The 27,731-nt window shown below is 39.5% G+C and overlaps 1 protein-coding gene across 8 annotated transcripts in view; it reads left to right on the top strand.

Moving 5' to 3' along the window:
• The window catches only part of KLHL5 (kelch like family member 5), an 89,908-nt gene that overhangs the window by 32,585 nt on the left and 29,592 nt on the right, over positions 1–27,731 (top strand). For 4 of the 8 annotated variants that reach the window (XM_043513956.1, XM_038400223.2, XM_038400222.2 and 1 more), the window contains 3 exons: positions 16,044–16,226; positions 24,311–24,447; positions 24,960–25,156. In XM_043513956.1, coding sequence (XP_043369891.1) covers positions 16,084–16,226; positions 24,311–24,447; positions 24,960–25,156 — 477 coding nt within the window. In that variant the 5' untranslated portion in view covers positions 16,044–16,083. Of the gene's footprint in view, positions 1–6,784; positions 7,890–14,350; positions 14,430–16,043; positions 16,227–24,310; positions 24,448–24,959; positions 25,157–27,731 lie in introns of those variants that run through there. The other 4 variants (XM_038400225.2, XM_038400219.2, XM_043513955.1 and 1 more) reach the window with 4 other exon arrangements.

Raw genomic sequence — 27,731 nt, 5'->3', positions numbered from 1 at the left:
CTCCAGATGGGGGCAGGGCCCAACCCCTGCTGCTGACCCCAGCATCCAGGAACAACAGAGATGGGGAAGGGGGCTCTACTTTGCCTTCCCCCCATCACAGCCTAGGAGGCTGTGGCTGCACGAAAAACCCCTGGTGGCCGCATGTGGCCATGGTGGCTGTATTTGAGAAACTCTGTTCCAGGGTGTCTCCACAATAAATATATAAAACTCCCACTAATTTCAACAGTATTATGTTAACAAAGAGAGGACAATGTGCCCTTAGGTAAATTATATTTTTTTTATGATTTGCTATAAATTAAAAAATTATATCTTTTTGACTTTACTATGAAAAGACTCGTTTAGGCATAGATTCTTTGGTCTCCAAGTTAAAGGCCACAACCTTTCAAAGACTTACACACATGCTTAACTAAGCACTGCGAGTAGTCTCATTAAGTTAAGTACATGTGTATAGGTTTTGTGGGATCAGGACCTCTGAGGGTATGTCTACAATACAGAGATTATACCAGCATAACTACTCTAGCATAATCCTGTGACGTAAGTGCAACCTACACGCACGGAAGGGTTTTTCCATTGGCATATGAACACCACATTCCTGAACAAAATTTGCTACATTGACGTAACAGTCTTCTGTTGACATAGCTGCATCTCCATTGGGATTAGGTCAAGGGTGGGCAAACTACAGCCTGCAGGCCAGATCCGGTCCCTCAGGGCTTTGGATCCGGCCCGCGGGATTGCCCCCCATGGTGCTGCAGACCCCACGTCGCTCTCAGAAGTGGCCGGCACCACATTCCTGGATCCCTGGGGAGGGCAGAGGGCTCTGTGTGTTGCCCTTTCCTCTAGGCACTGCCCCCCGCAGGTCCCATTGGCCAGGAACAGGGAACTGTGGCCATGCAGCCGAACCCCTTCTGCACCCCAACTCCCTAAGCCCCCTGCTGCACCTCACATCTCCATGTACCCCAACTCCCTTCCCTGAACCCCCTCATACACTCCACACCCCTCCTCTGCTTCAGTCCCTTGCCCGGAGCCTGTTCCTGCACACCGCACCCTAACCCCCGGCCCTGCATACAATTTCCCCACCCAGATGTGGCCCTCGGCCCAAAACATTTGCCCACCCCGGATTAGGTCATCATAGCTGTGTTGGTTGGGGGTGCATGTTTGCCATAGTTATGCCGACCTAACATTTTAAGCAAGTGTTAACCAAGCCTGCAAAGTGACTATACAAATGGCATTATGGCATTGTGTGTCTGTCTGTCTGTCTCTCTCTCTCTCATATCAAATATGCTCAGTTTCAAAGTTTAAAAAAAGACTTTTCCCCTTAACTTCGAGTACTACAAATTCAACTAGGTTCTGAGAATTAAGGTGGATTCTTTTCTTTTTGTGTTTTCTCCGTAATAAAGGTTCTGCAAACTAAATGTAGGCCATTAGTTGCTCCTGTGCAATCCTGTTAATTTACATTGAAGATCCTGGTGAAGTTTATCTAATCCAAATGCATACATAACATCCTATTACAAAAAAAAGTGGATTATAATTTAATATAATTTAGGCACAAACTGTTAAAACATATGCTTTGTCATCATTTTTTGGGAAATTGTATGGGAAATCTAAATTTGTATAATCAATTTGAGGGAAGTCAAGAAAATTGAAAAAAACTTTTGTGCTTTTGTTATTCATAATACAACACAATTTATTCTCTTATCTCTGTAAGTGACTAAGTCCACAACCTTGTGCCAGAAAAAGCAGTAAATTGGCAGGAGTTCCCAGTAAGTCAGTAGAAAGGGCTAAAAAGCACTAGAGTTGGCAAGTCTACCATTATCTTTACATTCAGATTGCTCCTGTGCAAATCAAGTAAAGAAATTATTTTGTTGATATAACCAAAAGATAGAATCCAGGTCAGTCTTTTAGTTGTGTTGGCTTTGCCATGCTAACAGCAGCTGTAAAACTTATTGCTGACATGTAAGTAGGTGTGATTTTGAATACACATAGGAAGTATCTGAACATGAGCCTCGGTGTTAATGTGTTCACCACTTCTTGTCCTGTCCTGTTTCATCTGTCATCCTTCACGAACACTGAGCACAAATACACAAGATGGAGAGAGGGGATAAGTAAAAAGATGCCATTTTTTTCTTTTTCTTAGAGTAGAACCACCATTTAAGATTCAAACTGCAAAATTCTTGTAAGTTTTATATTTTTAAGTAAATATTTAAACAATAATTTCAGCAGAATTTATCAAGATCATCTGGAAAACAATGTATTATTGGCAGACCTCACTGATATTTCTTTGTTTATGTAATGTAACTTTTACAGTCATATCCAATCAATTCCAAAATTTCAGGGAAAGTTTTAAGCATCATTGGTCAGGTTTCTAATTTTGGGGACAATCATAACATCTAAAGAGGCAAATGGTAATTCATCTGTCAATAGGATCCATTAACACCTCGCAGCACAACAGTATCCTTGCTCATCTCTCCAATACAGTTTAACGTATTGACACCTTGAATGACAAGAAAAATAAAAACAACGAGGAGTCCTTGTGCCACCTTAGAGACTAACAAATTTATCTGAGTATAAAGCTTTTGTGGGCTAAAATCCACTTCATCAGATGCATGGAGTGGAACATGCAGTATATATCCCATTGCCATCATATGCCAGCAATGCCCCTCTGCCATGTACATGGCCAAACTGGACAGTGTCTACGCAAAAGAATAAATGGACACAAATCTGACATCAAGAATTATAACATTCAAAAACAAGTAGGAGAACACTTCAATCTCCCTGGACACTCAATAACAGACTTAAGTGGCAATTCTTCAACAAAAAAACTTCAAAAACAGATTCCAAAGAGTAACTGCAGAACTGGAATTAATTTGAAAACTGGACACCATGAAATTAGGCCTGAATTAAGACTGGGAGTGGATAGGTCACTACAAAAGGTAATTTCCCCTGGCTGATACTCTGACCTTCTTGTCAACTGTTTGAAATGGGCCACCTTGTTTACATTGGTCTCATTTAGCACTACAAAAGTGATTTCCACCCCTATTGTCTACTGTTGAGAATAGCCTACTGTTGATTATCTGCTCTCCCTTTTGCAGTCTGCCCTGCTCTTGGCATTTTCAGTGAGGGCTGCCCCAGGCAGTACAAGCAGTACAGCGAAAGGCAGAACTATCTCGTTTTCATTCCTCTGTAGGGCTAGGCAGGGGGGCTGTGTGGAGCAGTTTGTTTATGTACATAGAGATGTCCCTTGTATTCTCCTGAGAGAACTTGATGAAACCTTCACAGAGATACTCAGTGATCCTCTCCTGAAGGTTCCTAGGGATGGTAGCCTTATTTTTTTTCTTCATGGTAGGACGCTTTCCCACACAATTGCACGATGATTTCAGGAGGCACCATTGCAGTAAATAGGCTAGTGGCACACGGCCAGGGTGTCTTCAGGGCACCAGCAACAGCTGTGCTCTCTGCCTTTGTTACCCTCAGGAGTATCAGCTACAGTCACCACTGCCTGTTGAAAATAGTGCCAGTGTTCAGTGCCATTGCCTTATACTCGTATCTATGGATAGGGGAGCCAAAATTTTATCATTTAATGCAACCAACAATTTCCCTCCTTCTTCCTCCCTGCTCTGGCAGGTTATGCTCACGATGGCTGGAGCTGGAGGGTGGTGCTATGCAGAGGTGTTCTGAAGCTCAAGTGACAATGAGGATGTCTTATTAAAAATGATTATGGGAATAAGGGAAGGGAGTTTTGAAACTTCCCTTTCTGTTGTAACTGTAAATATAGCGTTTACATCTGTCTTTCATCTGCAACTGCTGTCATTTGAGCCTTGAGGTACCCTCTCCACACCTGTGGAACATCTAATCCTGATGAGGAGAAAGAAGAGGACTAGGGAGGATATGTTCAGCAAGATCCTGCAAGCCAGTGCTGCATCAGGCTATTAACAGAGGGCCTGGAGGGTGAATATTGCACACAGTATGTAGAAGGAAAGAGCAGACAGGAAAAACTCCCAGCAGGAAAAGGAGAGGGAGATGCACCAGGACATAATAGGGCTTCTTGGATAGAAAACACAAGTGCTCCAGATGCTTGTTGACCTACAGGTCCAGCAGTCATGGCTTGCCCACCTGTTGCAGTCACTGGAGAACTCCAGTTTAGCAGCTCTCTACATCCCCCCAACATTCCATGTGGCATCGCGGGTCACATCTCTACCCCTTCCACTCCACTCCGAGGAACAGTAACTCAAACCAAAGTTCACATATGCCAACTGTACATCTCACAGATCAATTTATGTTTAGCTGAAATGGGCAGGGATGTTTTCTACCTTTCTAATTTTCAAGTTCTGTTCTGTTCATTTATGTTGGTAGTTTGTATTGTATTTTTTTTTAACTGAATGTTTTTTGCACCATTTTTGGCATGATTTTTGGCATGCAGAAAATTTGTATTTTTTAAATAAATTCATTTTTATTACTTCACAACTTACACTGCTAGTCAAAGCACCCACTACTTGTAACTCCCACCAGTTAGTGCTCGTTTCTCGGGCCTGGACACGGTGCTCCACCATCTGCTGTGTGAAAATTATGAGATATGGATGGCATTATGGGATGGAGAAAGTTGCATGATGGGAACTTGACTCCTTGCTCACAGGCACCTTTGTGTGACTCATTTTTACCCCACAACACGTTGTGAAAATTTCTCAAAAGGCAGTGACCTGGCCAGTGGCGAGTGCCATACTGGAATACCTACCTGTGATGCACTGCAACCTACATAGACATAATCACTGCTGAGTACACACAGTACCAATGCAACCAGCCAAGTATGCATGTGGACAAGTAATATGCAAACTGCAGCAGCTGTATGCTGATGTAACTTACATCAACCAAAGTTTGTAGTGTAGCACAGTCTCATTGTCTTTAATCATGGTTTTGATAAAATCCTTGCTGCACCTTCTGATTGCTTCTCCCAAGCCACCAGGACCATTTCCTTTTTGTCTGGATTGAGAGTCTGCTAGCTAGTTTTCAACCAACCTCCCATCTTGCATAGTAGTACTCCTGCACTACTGCACATGCACAGAATTCATGTCTCCCACAGATTTCTTCACTTCCCTGCAGAAAAATCACTTTCTGATGGGGAAGCATAGGGAAGCTGCAAAACCAGTCATGCACTGCTCCCCAGCAGTGCAGGTGCATTGTTTCAGGCATCCGGAGCAGCCAGGGAGAGGTAAATCAGTGGGGGGCTGGGGACGCCCCAGCCAGTGGCTTCTACCCTGTGCCAGGCTTAGCTATTGTTCCTGGCAGGGCTGGGGAGGATGGGACTTCCTCTTCCCCTGCAAGGAGCGGCCAGGGCTGGGTCAGACCCACCCCCAGAAACCTCTCTAGGTGCAGGAAGCTCCGCATGCCCCCTCCTTCCTGCCCCCATTGCTCCTCAGCCATGGGAGGGGGGAGGGGTCACTGTATGGGGAGCTGGTCCCCCACCTGCCCAACTCCCGTGCATCTGGACCCACCTCATATCCAGATTGCCCCACCAAGCCTCACCACCTGCACCCAGACCCCCTCCCACTGACTCCCCTAAACCTCAACCCATGCCCCAACAAGCCTCACTCTCAGCATCTGGAGACCCCTTGTACCCAAACACCCCAGCCAAGCCCCACCTCCCTGCATCCAGACCTCACTTACACCCAGACTGCACCCTCACACTTGAACCCCAGCAAGACCTACTGCACCTGGACCACCCTGACTAGCTCCCTGCACCTAGACCATCATCCCACCAAGCAGCACCCGGACCTGCACCCCATCAAGCCAGCACCCAGAAACACCCCCTGCTGAACCCTCTATGCCCAGACTCCCCCCTTGTTGAGCCCCAACCACCTTCACCTGACCCTCCCTGCAGAGTCCCATTGCTTCTCCACCCAGAACCCCTACTACAATGAGCCCCTGTTCATCCAGATCCCCCCTGTACCCAGACCACCCCACCCAGCTGCCCACAGCCAGATTGCCCCACTTAGAACCCTTATCGCCCCACACTGGGATCTCCCCACACTAAGCCCCTCCACACTTGGATCCTGCTGGGCTGAGCCTGCCTGCCTACATCTAGTGTGCTTGGCACGGAGGGGCAGAGCCCCAGGGTGTTTCTGGGACACGTCTGGCTCTTGTGTTGTGTCAGGGTCGGGTGCAGCCTCACCACCGAGTCCATGTCCCGGTCTGAGGGCTGCAGGGTGATCTCTGTGCAGTCAGTGGCCTGTGCTCCCCACTGTCACGCTGGTGCCGCCACATTTATTTATTAACCAATAAAATTTGAAGAATTTTGCAGAATTTTAAAATATTGTTTGCAGGACTTTTATTTTTTTGGCGCAGAATTCCTTCAGGAGTAAATATAGGAACTCCTGTAGCAAACTGAGATTTAAAAATCCCTGTTGTTTGACCCTCTCTTTTTTAAAATCCCATGTCAGAATTCTCTATTTGTTTTTAGAAGTTAATTACTGCTTATAAAATACATATCTGGATAGCACTAGAGACTGAATTCCTTTCTTCAGAAAGAGTGGAAAAATAAAATTGCATCTGACCAGTACACTTTAAGTTTTACCTGTAGGATCCAGTTCTAGAAGTGAGAAGATAGTGTGGTCTTGATGCCCCTTTAGTTTGTGGTGCCTCTGACTCCTTGATGATGATCAATTAGTTGCAGTTGAGATTATGGTTTTTGTGATGTGTAAATAGACTGAGACTGCACATTAGTGCATTTCTCCTAGGCTACTAAGCACCCATCAGTAATAATTTTCAATCACTACAGACCCAGATTTGATTCAAACCAAAATGTGAAGATGAAAGGCTCTGTAACCCTTTACCAGTCCCCGAGCCATCTAGTCTGTTTGAAAAACAATTTGATGCATGTCTTGTAACTGGAAAGAAATAAGGAATGCTTTTCAGTTCAGATTTTCCTGAAATAGAATCAGTATATTGGAATATTTTAGCCTGTTTTTTTAGTGATTTCTAACAGTGCAAGAAAGTGTTTCATTTGCTTTTTAGAATCAGATTTTTTTTTTCCTATTTGTATTAGCAAGAGTTAACACAGTAGAGCTGTAGAGATTCTGAGATGCTGCATAGGAATTACGTTCTCTGTCATTTGTGGTTTAAGAAAAGGGGGTGGTATTCAGCATTTGAAAGAGCTTTAATGAATGCTGTTAATGTTTGTGAAAGCTAATGGTTAGAGGATGTGGAGGAAAGCAATAGAAAGTGCACTGGCTGCTTCAGTGTGACCTGATTAGCATTTTTCTTGATTGAGGTGACTGTTTCATCTTGTATTTTCATCCCAGTATTTTTCATCATCTCTTGCCATTTGTTTATATTCAGATGACATATGATTTTTAAAAAGCGCTTTTATATATGTGAATGCAGTCCCTCCCAAAATTTGCTTGCCCTATACAGGAAGAGCATGTGTTTCTCTAGTCTTGGTTGGATGCACAAATCTTCTTTTATGTGCATTGCTTCTTGCCCTGTTGCCTAGACGATCACTTGCTTTCATTGAGGATGTCTGGCTCTCGTAAAGAGTTTGACGTGAAGCAGATTTTAAAAATCAGATGGAGATGGTTTGGTCACCCATCATCAATCCCTAATTCTGGAATGGACAGCCACCGGGAAGACTTCTGGAACAGAGGAGAAAATGCAACAACTGGTGGGACAAAGTTTTTAGATCCAGGTAACCTACCATTACCTTTGGCATCAATTGGTTACAGAAAGTCTAGCCAACAGGATTTCCAGAATTCACCTCCTTGGCCAATGGCTTCCACCTCTGAAGTCCCTACATTTGAGTTCACAACAGAAAACTGTGGAGATGAACGTTGGCTTGATAGATCAGAAGCAGATGATGGAGCAAGTGAAGAAGAAAATGAATCTGACAGCAGTTCATGCAGGTTAATTATTGTTTTCCTATTGGGGGAAATTAGTTGCCATTTGATGTCTTGAATGTCATTTTATGTTTCATGCCTACAAATGTCAGCTATAATTTATCCTAGATTAAAATGCTTTAGAATTTTCTGATAGTTGCATTGCATCAAAAGTATAAAAATACTGATAACTGGCAGAGCATACAATTGAATATAATTTCTATGACCAACTTAATATTTAACTTTTAATATAGCTAACCTATAGCAAAATTAATCTTTACAGCTGCTGAAAATAATATGCACACCACAACTTTTCAGGGCTGTTTTTAATATTACTTTAGAGTAACATTTGTTCTGTGCTTAGCTATGTTTAAGAATTAGTTTTACACTAAATTAGAAAGAAATAATGTAGAGGTAAGATTTCTATAGCTCTGAAATCTTTAAGTATTTTTGATAATAGATTCAACTGGAAAAAAATTATTTTATCTATGAATCTCAGTTATTTTCTCATGTGCATTTTTGCAGTGTTCTTCAGTTGTAAATCTGGGCATATAAATCTGTATTTTAATTTCCATATTCATATGTTGATTATGAAGCCGAATGTGAGTACAACCTAAAGAAAAAAAAATTTACTTCATCCTTTGAAACTGATATACTGCCAACCAGCTTGTTCAGCAAACTAAAACATGAAAAAGTGCCTTAAACTAATTGTAGCTGTGCTAATCAAATATCTTAAATTGTAAACCTAATTATGTCCATAAAATTATGGTAATAGTTTTGTTTCTGTCTTACATCTTGTTTCTGGTGCTAAAATAAATAATGTATTACATCACTATTGTTTTTATCAAAAGATGTATGTTAATTGGTGGAAAATAAGTAATACGTTATTTAATTTTTTTCTTGGTTGTCACCAAAATGTCAGTTTATTTCCATTACATCCTTTATTACTTAGCTCAACTACACTACACAAAGTAACATGTCTTGCTGTGCCCTTTTTTGTTGTTGTAAATATTAGAAATGCTACAATAGCTAACTTGCCATCTCTAATTTTCATGTTTACTTTCTAGCTTTTAAAATTATTTTGCAGTGACTTGATATTCTAAAGAGGTGTGACTATCTTTATTTAAAGGGAGCAGAGTTTTTATTAATAAGCCTATTAGAGATAGATCAATCTAGTTAATATAGTTTCAGTGTGTTACATTCCCTTTGGAGAGTGTACCCATATGTAGAAGAATTTTGTTGGTGCAGCGGTGAACCGACGAGTAAACACTGCACAATTTATGGTTTATATCCTTAACAAAATAAAAATTCTCTGTTTAGACGTCAACATAGCATTTGCTTTTGTTCCTGAATTGGAAACATTTATCAGAATTATAAGGGAATGAAACACTGCATGCTGAGGCTTTATAAGAAGCAATTTAATCTTGCTGTAATAAGTATATTTAGCTATCAACAAAATGAGTTTCAGAGAAAGTACCTAAGAATCTTCTATATGAGGTGATTTTCAGTATGTGTTTTTGTAAACAATTATATGAACAGTTACTACAGATGACATGAATACATTGCCATTCAGTCTGTATAGTGTTTTTTTAATATTTTCAGAAACATCTACTCATTGAGTGCAATTTTTCTATGCACTACACAAACGAGGATATTCTCAAGGTAAAAACAATTGGTATAAAAATCCATGTTTCATTCAAAGAGATCAATGTGCAGTCTTTAAAATTAAAGAGACATTTTGATTTGCAGATATGGTCCATTACAGGAAAGGAACTGAAGTATGACCAATAAAACTAGTTAATAAAAATGGAGTATTACAATTATCTGTTTAAAGTATAGGGAGAATCTGTGTATAATCTTAATATTTTAATTTTATTTATGGTTTAGTTCTGTTTTCTGTTTTGTTTTTGCAAGTGGAAAGGGTTATGTAGTACTAGAAACGCAATTGAAGTACAAATCTTGTCTGGCTTCTGTATTCTTTAACAAAGTAACTGCATCCTTGTTTTCTTGTATGTTTACACTCGTAATCTGAATCATGTAGAATTATTTGCCTGATGTGTTTTTTGTATTGTGCTTTACCTCTTGTCATTACTTTATTTTCATTAAATGAGAGAACTTTAGGTAAATTATGGGTTCAATATGAAATGTCATGCCTAGTTAATACCAATGGTTAAGAAGTTGCTTCATTTAATCATTTGTTTATGTACACTTGCATCATCAAGATAAGGTGTGTACTAAACCATTTCTGCTACCCATCCTTTATAAAAGGTATGCAAGAACCCCAAACTGGAATAATCTAAAAATACCAAACAATATGGCACATCAGTTGACACACAGTCGGAAGCTCCCTCCTGCTTGTAATCATTAATGCAAAGAGATTTAATAACCATACAATCAGTCTTCTCTGTAAATTCTTCTAAAATACAGTTTCACATTTACTGTGTTCTTTTGGGTAGCTCAAAAATACTTTGTTACTCTCGGACTTCCTTTCTAATATAAGGGCCCTATCTTTCCTTCAGTGGAAATACGCCACATCTGAGAGTGGAAAATCCATTTTAACTCAATTTTTTTCATTGAATTCTTCTGTAAAAGAGGGAAGACTTCGCTGGACGGGCACGCATGTGCACACACATACCACCCACCCCCCTCTGTCATAAAGGAGAATGGGGTTCCAAGCCCACTGATCTGCAAAGAGCTGTAGGAGAGAAATGTCGTGTGTGGAAAGTTCTTGTATCTGCATCCTCTCTAGCCGAGTGCCATGTTGTAGGCTCTGGAAGCACAGCATGATAGAAGAAATAGTTTTATATTCTGCATGTCTCCTCCCACCATGCCATATGGGAATATGTGGGCCAAAGCAGAGGGAAGAAAGGAGTTTACATTGTTTCTGGTGTTATGAAAGTTTAAAATCTTAACATGTATGTTGGGGCCTATACATGAGATCCTTTTTGCTATTGATCCTCTCTTACACTTCTTGTAGTGCTGCTGAGTATTAACTTTTAAATACTGTAGGGTGTATCTTAGGATTGCCAACTTTTGTAATATTTAAAAACTGGATACTCCCCTGCCCTGTCTTTTTTCCTTGCCAAGGCCATGCCTCCTGTTTGCTCCTCTTCCCTCCTCCACTCCTCATTGCTCACTGCTTTTCTCCCTCTTCCCCCCACTTACTCTCCCCCTCCCCTCAGTTTGGGAGGGACTCGCCTGCAGAGCTAGATCACCGAGCGGCAGCCATCCTAGGCAGGTAGGATGCGGCCCGGGCTGAGTAGGGAGTGGTGCGGGTGATGACCTGGTGCCTCCCCGCCCACATGAACCAGACTTTTTGGTGTCTGGTCAGTAGATCTGACTGGACACTGTCAGGTCCCCTTTTAGACCGGACTTTCCGGTTAAAAAACAGACTCTTGGCCCCTCTAGTGTAGGCTAAGCATAGAGAGTTCGTTTCACCTAGATATCTCTGGAAGATTGTTAGGGATAGCTTATTCAATGATTAAATAAATACAAATTAAAACATAAACAATACCATGGAACTAACCAGATCTGTGTCAGACATCGCTGATCAGTTTGCTAGTATATTGTATCCTTCCTCCCCACCCCTCACTCTATTGTCTTTTTAGATTGTAAATTTTTTGGAACAGGGAGCATGTCCTATGTGTTTGTACAGTGCCTTGTGCAAAGTAGATCCACCCTGAAATAATGGTTGCTTGTAGATTTCTCAGTTGTGGGTTTGTTTGTATTAGGATGATACTAAGACACTTAATACTAACTGAGGGACTTATAGAAGGAGTAAGTACTGGTTGTATTTCTCTGTCTTAAGAAATAAACCAAAATCAGAATAGAGACACTGATAATATGAAAAAAAAAATTTCCCTTGTAAAACCGAAATTGTCGGCATACATATAAATAAGACAGTTCTCAGTAACTAAGGCAGTTATAGAAAGTGTTAATGTTCTGTTTGTCTCCAGAGAGGCCTTGCATACATACAGGGGCTAAAAAAAAAATCTCTCTTCTGGATTTTTTTCCCACCTGAGTCAGAAAATTCATTTTAGCAATGTTCTGTTGTGAAAGGTGTAGCTTGCTTTTTAAAAAGACCTTTTTACTCAACAGGGGTCTGTTCCTCGTGTATCTTGTGTCTTACTCTACTGACAGATTTTGAGGGGTTTTGTTTTGTACTGCTTTTCACAATTATCTTGTATGTCTCTGAGATCTAGATGTCAGTCATCTCAGTCTTTACAGAACTAAAGATCTTTTTTTAGTTCTTTCTAATCCCTTTCTATCGCCATTAAATCCTTGTTTCTAAATCTCAAACTCAACGTCTTCTTTCATTCTTTTCTTCTTTTCCCCTGCTATCATGCCCCCTCTTCCCAAATATCCATTTTCCCACTAAAGGGTATTTGCTGCTTCTTCTGGGACCACTAAAATTTATTCTTTTCTTGGCATTCCCATCTTTAAAACTCTTGCCTATACCTTTATCGTTTTTCAGCTTGGGTACTGTAAAATTATGCTTTTTAACCTTCCAGTCTCCCTCCTCTCCAAAACACTACAATTAATGTCAACTCCTTTTGCTCTGTCCATACCACCTCCCTTCAATATTTGAATCCCTTCCCTGGCTTCTTCTTTCTTATCTTATCAGACTGAAAGTGGTTAGCCATGATCAAAGCAAGTCTCATCTGAAAAACGTTTAGCACAGATGTATACTATTAGGAGCATTTTTGTATGTAGATGCAAGATGCGTGATCTGGCCATTAGCACAATACCTTTCTGTAGTGTAGACAAGGCCTTAGTCCTAAAGTTCAAGGGTGTATATACTCTCTCTTCCCTTACTCTCTCCTACAACCACCTCTATTCTCATTTCCTCCTAATTTCCCCTTCTCTTCTCCCCCTCTTTCTCCCCCCCACCAAGTCTCTTACTCCCTATGTTTCTCCTAGTCCTCGCTAACAATTCCAGTATGGCTTCATGCCTGCATTCATGCTGACCTCTAAATTTGAAAAAAATCTCCTACTTCCTGTTTGTCAAATGCCTTCTCCTTCATATCCCAAGAATCCTTCCTACCTCATTCTCCTTTTCAACAAACTTTCCACACACTGTTACTTGAGTTGATGTCTTGTTGATTTTTGATTGTGAACTGTTCTGGGAAGGAACATCTTACTTCACAATCATGGAATATCATATACTATATACATAAATTTACATATACTAATAACTCAGAAAAAGTGGATGCCTTAAAGTTCCAGTGGTGAGTTACATTCCTTGCCTCCAACTACTGACCAAAATACATGAACAATGTATTTGACCTATTATGCACTAAAGATTTTTGCAAAAAAGTTCCTATTGGTAGCACCATTGCGAACCCTCGTCTAGAAAAGATTTCAGCAGCTTCCTGTATTTTTACTGCTGCTTGGTTTCACAGCAAATATGGTATAGTATGTGTGGAGTTTTTTGGGTTATCGCAGATAACTGTATCACATTAGCTATTCCAACTGTAAAATCCTAGTAAAGACTAGGCACTGCAAGTAGTCTTTACTGCGAGATAGCTAGGCGAGATCAGCCTTTATAATCCTGCCTGTGGTTGACCTCACCTAGTTTACCTCACAGTAAAACTACAGAAACTTGTCTCCACAAGAATTTTATAGCAGGATAACTAATGCATGTTTGTTATGCCATGGTAAAAATGCAACTTTTTCTTGGCAGTGAAACAAAGCCTTAGTTTAAACCAACTAGACTAATGGTAGTATGGGTAGGCAACTTTTAAAAAAATATTTATTGAATAATTGTTTTTCAAGCCAAAGACACTAGTCCTCAAGAGGAACAATGTCCATGCTAAGTTTAAAATCTCAGATGTTGGTTCTATATACTAGTTCCAAAAAGGATATTTAGAACTCTTTATAATGGGAAAAGGATAAAATGTTTTTTTTTCACTCTACCATAATGAAGTTTGCTCAGATTTAAAATTTTTATTTTATTGGCAAAGCCAAAGCATTGAGAAGCTCAGTCTAAGTCATGGTCTGCACTAAAAAGCTAGTTACTCAAAGGTAGGAAAAATGCACATCTCTGAGTGGCATAGTAACGACGACCTAATCTCCAGTGTAGACAGTGCTAGGTTGTTGGAAGAATTCTTCCATTGATCTGCCTACTTCCTCTGGGGGGGAGTGGAATTACCTATGCTGATGGGAGAACCCCTCCATCAGTGTATGTAGTGTCTAGACTGAAGTGCTGCTGCAATTTCACTGATGTAGTGAATCAAATATAGACAAGCCATAAAAGGTGAATATTTTTGAAAATTGAATGTTTGAAAACAGCTGCTTATAAAGAATGATGGATTTGTAACCTTAATTATGGTAGGCAGGGCTACTATTCACTAGAATTTTTATGTAATTTTTTTTGTTTGCTTTGTTACTATCTGAGATTATAAAAATCCACAGTTTACATGTTCCCTGACACTGTGCTCACAGCTCCTCCAGAATTTAGAAAAAATTGACCTTTCTTCTGCTTTCAGAGATAGCTTTCACATTATAAACTGCTGCTCTGTGTCCTAGCTGAGCTGAAGCAGTGCAGCTTGAACAGCAAAAGGATAGGTGTGTATTCCACCTTCCCACTTTTTAATAGGCTGTTAATATTGAAGCCTAATTATGGTTACTTCAGTGCCACCATGATTAATTGTTTCGCTACTGGACAGTGAACCACTTTCCCAGGCAAAAATACCTAATCAAAAATCTTGCTTGGAGAAACAAAATCCCTTAATCTGGTGGCGCTCAGAGTGTGTTCTGTGGTCCTCAGTGTTAAATGTTTTAAGACCCAAGTAATGAGCTGAGTTCCAAAGAACTACTCATGATTAAAATAAAGCAAGTGCTTAAATTCTATGCTGGATTGAAGTCCTAGGCCTTGTCTATGTTACTGCTTAAGTTGACATAAGTTATGTCACTTGGGGTGTAAAAATACCACTCCTCTGAGCAAAGTAATTTACATCGATGTAAGCTTGAAAGAGTAAAAAGGGAAAGTGTTATTAACTGAAGTGTATTTTCACCAACTCGCATTCCAAGATATTTGACAATAAAAATATTTCCACTGCATACATGTCATAACTATGTGTATGTAAATATTTATTTTCCTAAATTTATCCTCAAAGAAGTTGTATAGAAAGGACATTTTAAGACACTTATCTCTCAAAAGTACTGATATGGCCTCCATACAATAGTATCCAAGAGCCTTACAACAACCTGTGAGGAAATGAAAATGTTATACCCATTTTACAGATGGTCAGAGAGGCTAATGGTATGTGTATACTGCAGCTGGGAGCATGCTTCCCCGCCTAGGTAGACAGATGCACACTAGCTTGCTCGAGCTAGTATGTTAAAAATAACAGTGTGGAGATTGCAGCATGGGTAGTGGCAAAGGCTAGCTGCCCAAGTATAGGTCTACCCAACCCATTGGAACCAAACTTGTGTGGCTAGGCTATGCTGCAAAATCCACACTGCTATTTTTAGTGTGCTAGCTCGAGCAGAGTTAATGCATGTCTGTCTCCCCATGCTGAGACATGCTCCCAGCTGCAATGTAGACATGTTGCCGTAGCTATGCCAGCATAACCCTATAGTGTGGATGTAATCTACATGGATGAAAGGGATTTTTCTGTCTCTATAGGAACACGACTTCCCAAAATGATGGTAGCTAGATTGATGGAAACATTCTTCCATCAGTGTAACCTCCAGCGTAGATGTAGCTAAATCAGCATAGCTGCATTGGTCAGGGGTATGGATTTTAAGTATAAACCAGGCCTCAGTGTCTTGCCTAAACCTACACAGGGAGTCTGTGGTAAAGCAAGAAGTGGAACTCTGATCTTCTGAGCTACAGGCTAACTCCCTAACCACTAGATCAGGGGTTCTCAAACTGGAAAAATGTGGTTTTAATTTATAAGAGGGGTCGCACTCAGAGGCTTGCTGTGTGAAAAGGCGCACCAATACAAAAGATTGAGAATTACTGCACTAGATCATCTTTCCACTCTTCAATGGACTTTGGACCACACCCACAGAAAGGAGGGAAGATGTGAATAAAAGTAATTGCAAGAGACAAAGTGTTAACCTGAGTAGTATATATCACTTCTAAAATGCAGGCGTGACTTTCATTGTTTCAGCTGTGAACAAAATAGCTGTATTAAAATATTAGTCATACTAGGATTTTGTTATGTTCTTCAGGACTTCCAACAGCAGTCAGACTCTATCATCTTGCCAAACTATGGAGCCTTGTACATCAGATGAATTTTTTCAGGCACTCAACCATGCTGAACAAACCTTTAAAAAGATGGAAAACTACTTGAGACACAAACAGCTATGTGATGTGATATTAGTTGCTGGTGATCGTAGAATTCCAGCTCATAGGTAAATATATAAAAGATTCTTGATTCTAAAATAAATTGCATTGTCTTACTTATGTTGGTGCATCTATGGTGTGAGGGTTAACTATTTTGCTTTAAAATAAAAGATTCAAGAAAGAGGAAGTTTTGACCAAATAAACTTGGGAAACTAAAAATTTACTTCTGTCTCTTCCCTGTGATACATGATCAAAAGGAATTCTAATGGGTACAATGTTAATTCCCACCTGTGACACTCAAAGATTTGGCAAACAAAAACAATAAAATCCATACCCAGAATCAATTTTGAAAATATTTCAAGAACTGTCGTATTTTTTACTGTTCATGAAGAAAATTAAATTTAACGTGTATTGGATGTTCCCTGTGTCTTCAGAATTAATTCAGTGTTAGTTTGCACAATTGTAAGACCAGCCTATCCCATATAGTTTGCCACTCACATGAAACTGCTGTACCGTTAGTTCTTGTTGGCTAGCCTTAACATATAGCAGCTTTTCTGAAGATATTTAAATATATACTTATGTTCTGGAGAATAGACTGGAAAGCAATAAACTGATATTTCACTTAGGACCTCAAAAGTCTGAACATGTAGGCAGGTAGTGTCAGGTTTCCTAGGATATTAAGATTCCAATGTCTTGGCATTTGTAGTTTTGCAAAATAATTGAAATAAATTGAATGGTATTTAAATAGTATGTGTATTTCATCTGGAAGAGTACTAATATGTCAGTAATCAAAAAGGTTAAGTGGGATAACCTGGATAATGATAAGCAAGTTAGCCTGACTTCAGTCTGAGACAAAATAATGGAAAAGCTGATGTATGGGATTTAATTGACAAAGAATTAAAGGATAGGGATATATCTGTGCCTGCCAACATGATTTTGTGGAACATAGGTTTTAACTTGATTCATTCTTTGAGATTAAAAGTTTGCTTGATAAACGTAACAGCACAGATGTAATATGCTTAGACTTGTGTAAGGCATTTGACTTAGTACTGCATAACATTCTGATTCAAAAATTAGTACTACTGTATTCAATATCAATAAAGAACTGGCCAACTGACAAATCTCAAAAAGTAGTTGTCAGTGAGGAATCGTCATCAAACGTGGGTATTTCTAGTGGGGTCCTGCAGGAATTGGTAATTGGCCTGATGCTGTTCAACAATTTAATCAGTGATCTGGAAATAAATATAAAATCATGCTGATGAAAATACAAATGAGGACAGGGCAATCATACAGAGCAATTTGGGTTGTTTGATAAGCTGAGCTCATTCAAACAAAATGTCAAATGCAAAGTTATACATATAGAAACGAGAATTGCAGGCCATACCTGCAGAATGGGGGACTGTAGCCTGGAAAGCTGTGACTCAGAAAAGGCTTTAGGGATCATAGTGGTCAAACAACTAAACATTAGCTTCCAGTGTGATGGTGTGGCAAAAAGGGCTAATGTGATCATGGGACCTATAAATGGGGAACTAGTGAGTAAGAGCAGGACAGTGATTTTTACCTCCATTTGGATTTGGCAAGACTGAAATAATGCATCAAGTTCTGGAGTCCATCTATTAAAAAAGAAGTTGAAAAATTGGAAGGGATGCAGAAAGAACCACAGGTTTCAGAGTAGCAGCCGTGTTAGTCTGTATTCGCAAAAAGAAAAGGAGTACTTGTGGCACCTTAGACTAACAAATTTATTTGAGCATAAGCTTTCGTGAGCTACAGCTCACTTCATCGGATGCATTCGGTGGAAAATACAGTGGGGAGATATATATACACAGAGAGAGAGAGAGAGAGAGAACATGAAACAATGGATTTTATCATATACACTGTAAGGAGAATGATCACTAAAGATGAGCTATCACCAGCGGGGGGGGGGGGGGGGGAAGGAGGAAAACCTTTCATGGTGACAAGCAAGGTGGGCCATTTCCAGCAGTTAACAAGAACATCTGAGGAACAGTGGGGGGTGGGGTGGGGGGGGAGAAATAACATGGGGAAATAGTTTTACTTTGTGTAATGACTCATCCACTCCCAGTCTCTATTCAAGCCGAAGTTAATTGTATCCAGTTTGCAAATTAATTCCAATTCAGCAGTCTCTCGCTGGAGTCTGTTTTTGAAGTTTTTTTTGTTGAAGGATAGCCACTCTCAGGTCTAATCGAGTGACCGGAGAGATTGAGGTGTTCTCCGACTGGTTTTTGAATGTTATAATTCTTGACGTCTGATTTGTGTCCATTTATTCTTTTACGTAGAGACTGTCCAATTTGACCAATGTACATGGCGGAGGGGCGTTGCTGGCACATGATGGCATATATCACATTGGTAGATGCGCAGGTGAACGAGCCTCTGATAGTGTGGCTGATGTGATTAGGCCCTATGATGATGTCCCCTGAATAGATATGTGGACAGAGTTGGCAACGGGCTTTGTTGCAAGGATAGGTTCCTGGGTTAGTGGTTCTGTTGTGTGGTGTGTGCTTGCTGGTGAGTATTTGCTTCAGATTGGGGGGCTGTCTGTAAGCAAGGACTGGCCTGTCTCCCAAGATCTGTGAGAGTGATGGGTCGTCCTTCAGGATAGGTTGTAGATCCTTGATGATGCGTTGGAGAGGTTTTAGTTGGGGGCTGAAGGTGATGGCTCGTGGCGTTCTGTTATTTTCTTTGTTGGGCCTGTCCTGTAGTAGGTGACTTCTGGGTACTCTTCTGGCTCTGTCAATCTGTTTCTTCACTTCAGCAGGTGGGTATTGTAAGTTGTAAGAATGCATGACAGAGATCTTGTAGGTGTTTGTCTCTGTCTGAGGGGTTGGAGCAAATGCGGTTATATCGTAGAGCTTGGCTGTAGACAATGGATTGTGTGGTATGATCTGGATGAAAGCTAGAGGCATGTAGGTAGGAATAGCAGTCAGCAGGTTTCCGATATACGGTGGTGTTTATGTGACCATCGCTTATGAGCACCGTAGTGTCCAGGAAGTGGATCTCTTGTGTGGACTGGACAAGGCTGAGGTTGATGGTGGGATGGAAATTGTTGAAATCATGGTGGAATTCCTCAAGAGCTTCTTTTCCATGGGTCCAGATGATGAAGATGTCGTCAATGTAGCGCAAGTAGAGTAGGGCATTAGGGGACGAGAGCTGAGGAAGCGTTGTTCTAAGTCAGCCATAAAAATGTTGGCATACTGTGAGGCCATGCGGGTACCCATCGAAGTGCCACTGATTTGAAGGTGTACATTGTCCCCAAATGTGAAATAGTTATGGGTGAGGACAAAGTCACAAAGTTCAGCCACCAGGTTAGCCGTGACATTATCGAGGATACTGTTCCTGATGGCTTGTAGTCCATCTTTGTGTGGAATGTTGGTGGTGGGGTGGGATGGGGTGGGAGGAAGAAAGAACTACAAAAGTTATTTGAGGCTGGAGAAAATGCCTTACGGAGAGACTTAAAGAGCTCAATCTATTTAGTGTCTCCAATAAAAAAAAAAAAGAGGTAACTTGTTTGCCATGTATAATTACCTGGCATAAAGAAAAAATACTGGTTACTGAAGGGTTCTTTAATCTAGTGGAGAAAGGCATAGCAAGAACCAGTGGCCAGAAGCTGAAGCCAGACAAATTCAAACGACAAATTAGGCACAATTTTTTAAAAGTTAGGACAGTTTAACCAAAGGAACAAAAGGAGATGTTGGATTCTTTATCTCCTTTGACGTCTTGAAATCAAAACTTGGATGCCTTTCTGGATAATATACTTTAGCCAAGTATTGCTGCAGGAGACATAGTTGGCACTTTGTTTCACAGTCATACAACAAATTTTCAAATGTGTCACTCCAACCTATATTGTTTATTGGCAGTTAGTTTCCCAAGGCTCAATTTCAATATTAATCTGAAAATCATTTTATAGCTGTGTGTTTTTTAAAAACAGTTTCTTACCAAGTTGCATCAGTTTTCTATTGGACAGTTCACCATAGATCAATTGGTCTGGTGTGTACTTCTCATCTATTTGTAGAACACGCTCAGTTTTTCCAAGTATATTTCCATCAGTTTTGCCTGTATGCAGTTGAGATCGGTGTGCTTCAATACAATGTGGGGGATTATTTTATTTTAATACTCTGAGTGACAAAACATGTGTCAAATGAAAACTAACACTTTGGCATTATGTTTGTAGTAAGCCATAAAGAGTGGAAAGCACTCCTGTGCTGGATAGTTTTACCTCTGTACAAAAGTGAATTAAGTGTTCAGGGTGGATTAAAAATCAATGATTTTTTTTTTAAAAAAAAAAAATTTAAAAATGGATTTTTTTTATTTAAATCGGATTTTTTTTATAAAATGCTTTTGGAGGAAAAAACCTATCTAAAGATAGCTTTGAGCTCTAATGTATCTTAATTAAAACTGTCTCATCATGGAATAGGGATTATAAATTTTAATTCTATAGTATGAGACAATATAGTCAAGTAATCTTTAAGAAAAGTTTTGTAAATGAGTTCCAATAGTTCATGGATTAGGGATCCAATTTGATGGGGTTCCGGGGGTTTCTGTATAATTATTTAGGTTAATCTTTCTATCTACCCAATGAAACTCAGTGCTCAGTCTAGAAGATACCATCAGAGATGCTTAGTTTTGCAGTTCTCAGACTGTGGATTTGTGTCTCCAGAGATAACATGCCTGTTAACAACAAAATGTTTTAAATAAATAAATAATATATAGAGGTAAGAAATAACAGACCTCAACCGTATTGTCCCTCTGCAAATTTGTGTACACAGAGTCAATCCCTTATCTCTCTCTCTAAAAGTGCCAAGTTTCAAAAAGTTCGATGAATAGAAGATTGTTGGGGGTGGAATAGATCTGGACAAGGAGAAGAAGTCTGGAGATAAATGTGAGAAGGGATTGACAAGCAGTAGAAACAAAAGTGAAACTGTTTGAGCAGCATTCCAGAAGTCTTGAGCTCACTACAACTGTAGTGAGAAAGGTGGAGGGGGGGAAGTGGAGCTGAGTGTCACAGATAGAGCTCCAGGAATGAGAACACAAAAGGAAGACTTAAGGCTATGCCTATGCTACAGAGTCGATATGAGCATAGCCCCCTGCCTTAGATGCAGTTTATCCCAACAGAACGAGTTTTTCTGCCAGTGTATGAGCACCAACTCCCAGAATGACATTAGCTATGCCGACAGAAGAACTCTTTGGTTAGTATAGCTGCATTTACACTGGGGTTTTTGTTGGTATAGTTATGTTAGTCGGGTGTGTGTGTGTTGTTTTTTTTTTTTTTTTTCCACACCTCTGGCCAACATAGCCATGCCGGTTTATGTTGTCTGGGTATACGGCAAGAGGGACAGGAGACACTTGTTATGGATTTTAATCAGGCCTCAATTTTATTATTAGATGTCTGGGACTACCCAGCAGATAAAGCGTACAGTGCAGGCAAATCCATGCTTATTCAAATCAATTCTCCGGGGCTTTCACCAGCCCCTCTTTGTTTCCATCCAGGTCCCCCAGCCGACCCACGGCTTGGACCTTGCCATCCAGCACCCTCGTAAAAGGGTTAAGGTGGGCTATGAGGATGGGCTGGGGGAGAGGGTTGGCTCCCTGCCATACCAATCAGAGGAGTCCCCAACCCTCTCCCCTGTACTGTTCCTTTATCCAGTACCTCCTTTTAAGTCCTTTACCAGGCCATTTATCTGGGCACTGGCTGTCTTCCCTGTGGAGTACCTGCACTGAACATCTGCCCAACCGTACAAAATAAGTTGACATATGGCCTATCACCTTTTCTTCTTACCAGAAAAGGTCCTCCCTCACACCCGCTGTGGGGAAGGCAAAAAAACCTCATTGCACCGAAGCCAATTCTGGTGGTGTGGGAAAAATTCCTTCCCAGCCCCCCTTTAAAAGGAGCGACTAACTTAATGCCCATAGCAGGTTCTCATCCATCCTGCCATTGGCCTCCACTAGGGGAGGGAGGGTGGGTGCTGGCTTCCTCACTGCTTGGAACAAATAGACTTGCCCCATCCAGGTTTCATACCTTTATGCCCCTTTGGATCACACATTCCTGGGAAAATCATTGCTGCAAAGCTGACCACCGAGCACCTTTTTTACAGCAGTTTCTGACCACATTTCTCCCCCCCCCCCCACCCCCCATAAAGCAGAGCTATCCTTCCAGGGTAATCCCAGACAAACTCTGCCCCACCTTAGTTGTGGTGCAGTCATTCTGAGTGTAGACCAAGCCTGAGGCCGTGTTTACACAAGAGTTGTACCGATTTAATTCTATGTTTAGTTTAAGAGGTATAACTACCCCGAGAGTGGCTTAAATGTGCTTATACCAGTATAGCTTATTCCTGTACAGAAGGGGAATAAACTGTACAGTTATAAGGCATCTTTTCAGTGGTATAATTGTCTATCCTAGGACTTGTACAGATATAACCGCATTGCAAAAATCACACCCCTTACTGAAATAGTTAACCAGTGATCTGTGTGTACACTAGATCTTAGCCTAGGCTACTGTTGCAGCCACCACTTTTTTCCCGTTGGAGCCCTAAATATTATTACAATGTTAAATATTTTTAAAGTGAGATATTTAGTTTACATGTCTGGTTCTGAATTTTAATGGAAGAATATAACAAATTACAAGTTATTTTAAAATTTGTTTTCTTAATGCATTCAAATCAAGTTCATCCAAAAAATCCTTTCACTTTCTAAACTTCCCCAGATGAAATATGACTACATGGTTCCAGGACAATCTAAGGCTTCTGACTGAACAGGAGAATATCAAAAAATCAATCTGACAAATCTCCCTCAATGACAAGATGAATTTGTCTCATATCACACTTATGCTGTACAGAACCCTCTTCTGAGAGGCAGTATTAGAAGCTGAGCTTTTATTTAAATGAAAAGCTAAAACACCTAGAACTGCCACGTGGATAGCCATCCTGACAAATTATTCTAATTATCTTTTGGGACTGAATAACCTAGTTTATCAAGAGTGGGCCATAAAAGGAATTTTTTATTAGAGATTACAGAATACTCTTATAATGTCCTTTGAAATGCTTAAAAATGCTTTTAAGCCATTTTCCTCATGGTCAAATTGTGTTTAATTCAAGTTCTGCAGATTCTCAGCCATCTCCATTGCCTCCAAAAGGCTAGCAAAAAGTATTTACCTGATGCAGCCCTGGACAAAGATGATGCAATGGATCACGGATGGAAGATACAATTTAATGAAAAGTAATGGCTGCAATACCGTCGGCAATCTATGACTTTGCAATTAATAAACTAAGGCACAATTTTATGTAGTTCATCTGTAAAATGCATTCAGTTAATCCAAATATCTGTAAGAAATACTACCAAGCATTCCCCTTGCTTTTCCACTCTAATCACATCTTCAGCTACCTTAATTCTTGAAAATGTATTACTATTATAATATGTATTAAGTGTTTTGCTCTCTCTCTGATGCAAATAACTGTTCATTGAACATTAACCTAGACATTCACTCATCCCAAACAGTTGACAAAAGTAATGCATCCGATGAAGTGAGCTGTAACTCGCAAAAGCTTATGGTCAAATAAATTTGTTAGTCTCTAAGGTGCCACAAGTCCTCCTTTTCTTTTTATACAAAAAAGGTAACTCTACTATTACCGTATTCCTGTGACTGACTTACTATACTCGCATGTGGAATTTTATGATTTGTATGATCTCCAGTTCTACTGGGTAGGTAGGTTCTCTCACTGATGTTTGTATCAATTAGCCTATGAAGAACATAAATTAAATATTTTAAAGTATTTTTTTAAATTATTAAGAAGTAATTTTTACCATTTTAAAATTAATAATTGATTGTTTTTCCAGGTATTTTTCATACAGTATCTAATGCTATATATTTGCTTCTTTATGTATTATTTTTATATGGCAATTACAAAAAGTCATTGAGCACTAAAAGGGTAATCATTTACATCAGCAGAAAATGTACTTTCAGTAACAGTACTTCATTATTCATGGGAAGGAACTGGGGCATGAAGTAGTTTGTCAAGTTTAAAATGCTTTCCTCAGTACAATGCACCTTCAAAGGGCAAAATAATGAAGCATTTATTAACAAACGTCCGCTTCACTAAGGTCTTTTTTTCCTCTCTCTCCTCTTTCTCCAATATGTTCTCAGATTAGTTCTCTCCTCTGTTTCGGACTATTTTGCAGCCATGTTTACTAATGATGTAAGAGAAGCAAGACAGGAAGAAATCAAGATGGAAGGTGTAGAGCCAAATGCACTGTGGGCTTTGGTTCAATATGCATATACAGGTAATAAGAATGAAGAAAAGGGCGGTAATGTTTCTCTGATGTCTTGTCTCTAAGTGAACATCATATTACATTATTAGATTTCAGATATTTGATAGAAATGGTGCACCGTACAATTCAACTGCTTATTTATTAAAAGTACTAATACTGCAATTACCTACGGCAACTCAGTGGTATGTAGTCTCTCTAGTTAGTTGACAAATGTCAAAATGTTTCAGATGCATTCTGATCGGTGAAAGGAGAATATTTTTCATAATTCTTTTGCACTATATTATGCAAATTACTTATTATGACCTTTTGGATTGTTTTGTTGGAATGTTATTGTCTTAGTCCGATGTTTTGAAAATAATTCTATATTTATGATTTTTTTCGGGTTTGACGAAAGATAAAAGCAGAGGAACCAGAATTACCATTTCAGCCACTTTTTCTTTCTCTCTGTCGAAAAATCTCTTGTTGGAATTAGTCAGTATTCTTTCTTTCATAAATAATGAGCACCCTTCTTTTAATATTGTTAGGTCGCCTTGAATTAAAAGAAGATAATATTGAGTGCCTGTTATCTACAGCTTGCCTTCTCCAGCTCTCTCAAGTTGTGGAAGCGTGCTGTAAGTTCTTAATGAAACAGCTTCACCCATCCAACTGCCTTGGAATCCGCTCTTTTGCTGATGCACAGGGTTGCACTGACTTGCACAAAGTGGCTCACAATTTCACCATGGTATGTCCTTATTTGTAGATCGTCTATTCATTGATTTTCCTGTAGCAAGGAAAATATAGAGCATCTGTCTTCATGAGGTAAATGTTGCTATCCTGCCGCACCCCCTAAGAGCCATTGTTATTATCAGAGCTATTTATATACTGTGACATTAAGTACTGCTTTCTATCTTGGTAGTGTTCCATTTAGTCAGAAAAAAGGTAATGGGTAAAATCTTCAAAAATGCCTGTGACTATTTAGAGAAACAGCATGGGTAAGATAATATCTTTTATTGGCCCAACTTCTGTTGGTGAGCGAGACAAGCTTTCGAGCTTACACAGAGCCCTTGTTCTGGTCTGGGAAATGTACTCGGCCACCTTCTGTATAGCGACATAGGAACAAGGAAAATATGTTCTTAGGTAGAATCATGAGTAGCCAAATGCAAAAGGATAGCCAGCAATTAAGTGAGGGTTTGGGGATTTATTTGGAGCAAGTCTGATTCTCTGACATTCTTAAATTTCATTCCCTCACCAACGTCTTTTGTTAATTTTTCTCCTTCTCTCTCAACGGTATCCTTTTATGGTACCCTCCTCCAATAGTAGAGTTAAGAGCCTAAGAGGCATATCTGTCTGCCACCAGTTAGAACTGCTGCTCTTTGCTCATGGGAGTTCCTAGAGTTATGTGAGGTGCTTCTCTCTTCCTCCCATGACATGGCCTCTGCTGGTCTAGGCTCTTGGGAACTGAACTCAGGCATCTGGATACCACTTCGGTGAATTTAATATTAAAGCCTTTGATTCCCCGTGTGGTATCCCCACATCATCTGAAAGGTGTAATTTGTGTTTTTCTTAATTGGAATTGGGGTAATTGAATCAGAAATCCATTGATTCTCCTTTTACCTTCTGAATTTTTGCTGAATGGAAAACCGTTGTTTGTTTGGTTTTATTTTTTATTATTTTTCCTCTGCTTAAAGTTTACTATTGTTTGCAGTGTTGTTATAGCATGTTGGTCGCAGGATAGTAGAGACAAACTTTTGAGGTACATACAGAAACCTGAAGAAGAGCTCTGTGTAGCTCAAAAGCTTGTCTCTTTCACCAACAGAAATGTTGGTCCAATAAAAGCTATTACCTCACCCACCTTGTCACTCCACGTTTACTATGAGAAATTAGAATCAAATATCCCGGCATTCTTGTCGTGTGTGATTCAGTTCCCTCTCAGATGGGTGGATCATTGATGCATTTAGTAATGCATACATACTAATGTTTATTAAAACATGTGAATGAATAGTATGCAAATTATTTATATAAAAGTATATAATAAAAGAAAAGGAGTACTTGTGCACCTTAGAGACTAACAAATTTATTTGAGCATATGCATGCATGCATGCATGCGATGAAGTGAGCTGTAGCTCACGAAAGCTTATGCTCAAATAAATTTGTTAGTCTCTCAGGTGCCACAAGTCCTTTTTTTCTTTTTGCAGATACAGACTAACACGGCTGCTACTCTGAAACTTGTCAGTATATAATAAGAAAAGGTTTCATTATTGATCAAGTATGGATTGAAGACAGAGCATCAGTAAAACAATCAGATGAGACAGGAAGAACAGAGTAAAACAGATATGTATGATGATGAGAAATAGTATGCTTAATTGTGAGAGACTGAGAAATCATTGTACTTAATGATGGGGGAAAAAAAATCACACAGAAATAGACTCCTTATTTCCTCCTTGCCCAAACAGTTTTTTTCTAAACAAATAATTGTCGTAGTTGTGGTACTGTCTAGTCATGTTCTTCTAACATTTACTAGTGTAATGCTAGAATCAGAAGGTTAACAAAATATTATTTGATGCATTTTAAAATATTAACCTTTAGAAGGTGTATCTCCATCTGGTCTTACTATTTTGACAGCAACTGTTGATTCTTGTCTCACTTCTCAAAAGTTAGTTTATTACTGACTCCACATCTTTCCTTTAGTAAGAAGTTGTTCAATTCACAGGAAAACAGTTATGTACCGTTAGGCCATTGGTTACTTCAGTGGCACATTTACTGATTCTAAAGCTTTGGCATGAATCAAATTTAAATTAGCTGGATTTTAAAAAGCCATTTACAAAACTAATTAGTTGTGCTAGATGGATTCTTCCCAAGGCCTTTTTAATGTTGTTTAGTTCCAATGGAGACATGAAATTGAATTTTAGTAATAATGAGTAATACTGAAGCAGTTCCTTTGGTTTGAAACTAATGTTGCTATGGAAACTGAATAGAAATGTATAGTCCAATTGAATCTTCAATTAAAATAAATCCCAAAGTAATTTAATTTGTTTAAAAGCAATTTGAAAGATTAAAATTAAAAATGTTTAACACTAATAAATACTAGTCACTTGATGCTCATTCCATTAAAAATATTAAAGCATAAGGGTTAAACATACCTATAGTTCTGTTCATTCTGTTGTTTGTTAAAATCCATAATTATTCATATGCCACAAATGATCATGGGTTACACTGAAATGATTCTGGAGAAATTTCTGTTGGTTTTGCCACATTGTTTTGGCTTTCTTAAAGGCACTTGAAATTTGAGGAAAATGAACAGTATAAAATATTTATAT

The sequence above is a fragment of the Dermochelys coriacea genome, chromosome 4, assembly GCF_009764565.3.
Source record: "Dermochelys coriacea isolate rDerCor1 chromosome 4, rDerCor1.pri.v4, whole genome shotgun sequence".
NCBI lineage: Eukaryota > Metazoa > Chordata > Testudines > Dermochelyidae > Dermochelys > Dermochelys coriacea.
This window is presented reverse-complemented; position numbering and strand designations above follow the sequence as displayed.